Source organism: Pelophylax lessonae, assembly GCF_965119305.1.
Source record: "Pelophylax lessonae genome assembly, chromosome: 6".
NCBI lineage: Eukaryota > Metazoa > Chordata > Amphibia > Anura > Ranidae > Pelophylax > Pelophylax lessonae.
In genome coordinates this window covers 9,752,553-9,758,590 of record NC_138773.1, presented here as the reverse complement: position 1 = coordinate 9,758,590, position 6,038 = coordinate 9,752,553, and the positions used below count along the sequence as shown (strand labels likewise).

At 35.8% G+C, this 6,038-nt stretch overlaps 1 protein-coding gene across 1 annotated transcript in view; it reads left to right on the top strand.

The window, feature by feature from the left end:
• Positions 1 to 2,023: 2,023 nt before the first annotated feature.
• Positions 2,024 to 6,038, top strand: part of LOC309558203 (uncharacterized protein) — a gene marked incomplete at both ends in the record, with an annotated part of 14,835 nt that continues 10,820 nt past the window's right edge. The window contains one exon of the mRNA XM_082261223.1: positions 2,024 to 2,351. Coding sequence (XP_082117349.1) covers positions 2,024 to 2,351 — 328 coding nt within the window. The remainder of the gene's footprint in view (positions 2,352 to 6,038) is intronic.

The window sequence follows — 6,038 nt, the reverse complement described above, 5'->3', positions numbered from 1 at the left end:
ACCTCCGTTGATGGATATCTGCTCCTAGTGCTTCCCGAGGGCTCCAAGCACTCCACCAGACACCATAACCACCTCAGACCCCACGAACCGCCGCAGCTTGGTTGGGGTCTCGCCGTCTCCTACCCACCCTGGACCTACGACAAGGCTACAGGTTCCAGTGGGTGAACCTCTCTTTCCCCAGAGAGTGCAGCAGAAACAGGAACAAGCTCTTACACAAGCTCTTACAAGAGCTTAGGGATTATCCAAGGGAGTATGACGGACATAGCAATCCCTTGTAGCATATTCCCCCAATGAGAGACAGGACTCTAGATTGAGGGTAAAGTATAACTCAACTTTATTGAACAAGAAACAGACTTTTATACAGTTTTCCCCCACAAGGTTACAGCCCAGGTGGACCTTGTTGAAAACAGGCCCTGATATTCACAATCCAATGGAAACAGAGTTCTACACTCCCATACAGTGTACACAAAGATATACACTGTGGGACAACCCTCCCTCCCCCTTAGCAGCCAATACACATACACATATACATCCCGTAATAAGCTTATCTTAATGCAGACAGAACAATGTGAGGTCATTAACATTTAACAATGAGACAGGCACAATCCACATTCCCTCCCAATATACAACAATAGGAAATTCTGCCAATGGCAGCCTGTGTGTCTCTCACAGACATGCACATGGAACACACTGTGTAAGGTGGTATTAAATCTTCATATTTCTTTTTTTTTTTTTTTTTTCATTGAAATTTTTATTAGGTTTAAGGAAGTACAAACATAACAGAAGTCATTGCATAATTCAACATAGTAAACACATCAGAATGACATTTGTAGTATGGACATAAGCAGTAGTTAGAGTTACACGTATACACTGAGTAAGGAGGTTATTCTTACATATCTTGCCAGTACCATGACAGTAATCGATTGACCAAAGCAGACAAGTGATCTTCTTGCCCCTAATCCATGATATATAGAACATGAGATCTTTCAGTCATATCGACAAAGATTGGGGAGAGGGATCGAATAGGAAAGGTAGATAAAGAGGACCTATGAGGAGAGGGGAGGTAAGAGTGTAAGGGGGGAGTGGACTAAGGGGGAGGTGAAGAAGGAAGGTTAAGGGAGAGAAGGGGGGGGCAAAGATGGAGAGGAAGAAGAGGGGGAGAAAGAGGAGGAGAGGAAGAAGGAGAAGGACAATGAAGAGAGAAGAGGGGGAGGGGAGAAGGAGGGAAGAGCATAGGTGAGGCTAAGAAGCAAGAGGAGCATGGAGAGGCCATGAGAGGGGGGATGAGGGGGGGAGGAAGGGAATGAAGAGAAGGGAGGCAGGATAGGGGGAGAGGAGGAGTGAGGGAGGGGGAGGAAGGAGGAAGAGAGAGAGTGGGAGGGAGAAGGACCGGAGGCGGGGAGGGAGGGAGGGAGGGAGGGAGGGAGGGAGGGGGAGGGAAGGAGAAAGTAGAGAGAGGGTGAAAGGAAGAAGGGGGGAATGCTAGAGGAAGTGACGGGAGGGAGAAATCTTCATATTTCTATATGAAGATATTGCTGACAAATATTACTGTCCCATCTGAAGCAATTCAAACCATTAAATATCTGTTCCTCAGCTCCAGTGACGGTGAGTACCATCATCACACCTTCATACACCTTTCAATAAAAATTTTGGAACCAAAAACAACAAAAAACAAATGTGGTCATTACATTACATCTAAGGACACATAGGCTGAAATGTATTACATTTTCATTCTTGGGTTTAAATATAATATAAGTGACGTGTCAAAAAAATTTAAAAGATACAAATGAAACAAAACAAGGAAGAGGATAGGTTCATTGTATTTCCTCAGAAAGAAGGGCTGTGACTGGAACAACAAGCTCTTTACAATCTGAGAAATCATTACACCTTCGATTTTAAGAGAATTTTTTACATGCATATCATCAAACCTAAACCAGCAGGAAGTCCTTTACTGTCGGCATTAAAGTTGGTGAAATCTTCACTCTCTGCAGTCAGAAGGAAGACTGAACTGCAAGAGGCAGCCATGGATATGGACAAACTTAGACACGTCATTGATAAGTTTAGCTTTGATAGATGTAAAAGAGGCAACCAGGGCTTCAACAGAATCCTCATCCAGCTGTTCGGATTGTTGGGACATGGAAAGTCCTCATTCATTAACACCTGTATATACGTCTGGCAAGATGGTGAATACCAGAACTGGGCAAAGGCAGACGAAGAACATGGAGGACATCTTGGAGGCCATACAACAGAGCGAATTCCACATAAAATCACAAGTAATATTGTGTTGGTGGACAACCGAGGTTTGGGGAAAATGGATGCATATGAGACAGGAGAGATCTTCGCCCAGCTTGGTGAGTGTGAGAATAACCCCTCTGCTTTATTGGGCTCTGCACACCTTAACAACACAGGAGAATGAGGTACTGAAGTAATAATGGGGTAGTCTTATATGTATGGGTAGTTCCTGCGCTATCTGAGGTGGTGTATATTTTTCTTCTTACTGCAGCACCACGGTACTGGTACCAGAAACCAGTTAAAACAGGTAAAAATAGTGTGAGTTTGTGGCGCGCTTCAGAAGTGAAAATAAAAATTCATTATAAGACGATGTGAATATATATATGATACTTGAATAAAACTGTGTTCTTTTGGCTGAAAATAATTGGTCACTTAAAATTGTACCTTGATTAAATATATTGCAAAATGTAGATAAATAATTAAATAATTACAATATGCCTCTATATTGTGTTGATTATATATAAAAAAAGTGCTGGGTGCTTGTATTTCAATAAATAAATAAATAAATTCCTGTTGATACAGTATAAATATTTCTTCAAAATCAATCAAAGGTGCTGTGTGCTTTCACTCTTCAATTAAAAATTAATAAAGTGCAGTGTTCATAATGTCCATATAAATGAATCAAAAAATAAGGTGCAATTCCATTCAATATCTTCAAAAGGTATAAAAGTGCTCTCATGCAAAAGAAGAGTGTTGTGACTTTCTGCTTCCACCAGGTGTCACATCTAGGTGCTCTGGACTCTCACCTTAATAAGGTGTATATTGCGCCTATTATATACAACTTAGCCTCCGGGTAGATAGTTGAGGGCTTTTTGCTCGTTCCGATATCCTGTTATGACCTCGGGGTATTTCCTGTCCTGTCCGTTTCTGGGGGGTTTTACACTTTCTGGCGTCCTTAACTCCTTATCGTACCTCGGGCTCTAACTGAGCCCGAGGTAATTATTTAATTATTTATCTACATTTTGCAATATATTTAATCAAGGTACAATTTTAAGTGACCAATTATTTTCAGCCAAAAGAACACAGTTTTATTCAAGTATCATATATATATTCACATCGTCTTATAATGAATTTTTATTTTCACTTCTGAAGCGCGCCACAAACTCACACTATTTTAATAATGGGGGTAGGTTACATAGCTACACAGCTTGTCAGGTGGACTTATGTGGACATTTGTTTATTAGGTTTAATCAAGAGGAAAAAATAAAACTTGCATCGTAAGAGCCCTGGAGATAGGAAAAAAAAAATTCAAAAACATTTAAAACATTTCAATGCATAATCCAATTTACTTCACCAGGGGAAACAATTCAATTGTGCTCCCTAAAGGATACTTCCTGGATCAGTAGTCTGCAACATTTTTTATTTAGCTATTAATATTGGGCTACATTTTGTTATTTTATACATTTGGAAACACATCCAGTTGTTTTTTTTTTTTTTTTTTTTTCTGAATATGCAGTAGGGTTTGCTGGAACTGGGAATGAGCCCTTCCATATACAGAAATTAAATCTCTTTTTTATTTTTTGGACATATAGAAACTGGAATCTATTATAGGCTTTGGATGCCTTTCCATGTTTTTTTTTTTATTTTTACATTTTTTTAAATCTGGCTGTAACCCTTTAAGCTTTTGAACCCTTATACTCCTGATGGACCAGAGAAAAATTTTACATTTTAACTATGTTCCTGTGTATTAACTTTGTCATTACCTAAAATAACAAAGTAATGCATACAGACTTTTTTGGGGGACAAACAAGGTTTTCCTTTATTTTTTTACATTATTGCAATTTATTTTTGTAACTTATAGACATTTTTATAATTATTCAAAGCCATAAACAAACAGACATTAAAATGGGAACAAATGTTTTTTTATTTTTATTTTGCACAGTATTAAAATAAAATCAATTGCTATAAATAAAAAAAAAAAAAAATATATATATATATATATATATATATATATATATATATATATATATATATATATATATATATTTCTATAAAGCAGCACCTGAAATTAGGGGTTTTTTGTTTTTCAATTTTCTTTTTGTTTTGAGACACTGAACCCTTGTACTCCTGATGGACCAGAGAAACATTTTACATTTTCACTATGTTCCTGTGTATTAACTTTGTCATTACCTAAAATAACAAAGTAATGCATACAGACTTTTTGGGGGACAAACAAGGTTTTCTTTTATTGTTTTACATTATTGCAATTTATTTTTGTAACTTATAGACATTTTTTTAATTATTCAAAGCCATAAACAAACAGACATTAAAATGGGAACACATGTTTTTTTTATTTTTATTTTGCACAGTATTAAAATAAAATGAATTGCTATAAATAAAAAAAAAAAAAAAAAAAATATATATATATATATATATATATATATATATATATATATATATATATATATATATATATATATATATATATATATATATATATATATATATATATATTTCTATAAAGCAGCACCTGAAATTAAGGTTTTTTTTTTTTTTTCAATTTTCTTTTTTTTGAGACACTGAACCCTTGTACTCCTGATGGACCAGAGAAAAAATTTACATTTTCACTATGTTCCTGTGTATTAACTTTGTCATTACCTAAAATAACAAAGTAATGCATACAGACTTTTTGGGGGACAAACAAGGTTTTTCTTTATTGTTTTACATTATTGCAATTTATTTTTGTAACTTATAGACATTTTTTTAATTATTTAAAGCCATAAACAAACAGACATTAAAATGGGAACAAATGTTTTTTATTTTTATTTTGCACAGTATTAAAATAAAATAAATTACTATAAATAAAAAAAATAAAAAAAAAAAAAATATATATATATATATATATATATATATATATATATATATATATATATATTTCTATATTTCTATATTTCTATAAAGCAGCACCTGAAATTAGGGTTTTTTTTTTCAATTTCCTTTTTTTTTTTGAGACACTGAAAGCTAAACAAAACAAATTAAAAAATAAATATTACAGTTACAAATAATAAAAATAGCTCAGGGGAAATAGTAAAGGAAGGGGTTAATAAGGGTTGAGTAGCGTTCACCAAGGTATCACGAAATGGGAATTTAGTGGTGCTGAAACCTCCCCACAGATGAAAACTTACAGAAACATATTTTTTATAACACAGTTTAAAAGATAATGGGGTATCAATCCCCTAAAATGCATGTAGCATGGGTTCAATTTCTGTTCACCTCAGTTACCCTCAATGTCATCCTCTCTCACACAATAGTCAAAACAACATATGCAAAACTGTATTCATCAAATACACAAACTAAGAGGAAGATGATGATGATATGATCCCAAAGCGTTTCATAAATTTGGTTCCTCAGGGGTTCAGAGGGTGTACCTGGATATAATGGAAGAAATCCCCTAGAAAAAAGGGGGGTGTATATTCTGAGCTGGTAAGGATCTCAAAGGCCTGGTTATAGGGTAGACGGCAATAGATAAATAGGAAACTCAGAAACCCAGCAGACTATGCATAAAGGGAAGGACCATGGCTCAATCCACAATATCTATTTCAGAAGAAGACATCCATTGAAAGAAAAAGGTGTCCAACTGCAATTATTGACCTCAAGAAAGAGGGGAAGAGGGGTGGGAGGAGGGCAGAGCCCACCGCCTTTCAACTCCTGTGTAGTCATTCACAGCCAGTGCCAGCTACACAACAGCAACTCCTCTCCCCCCCCCCCCCTTTTTTTTTTTGGACGAGGTCAAACATTGCAGTTGG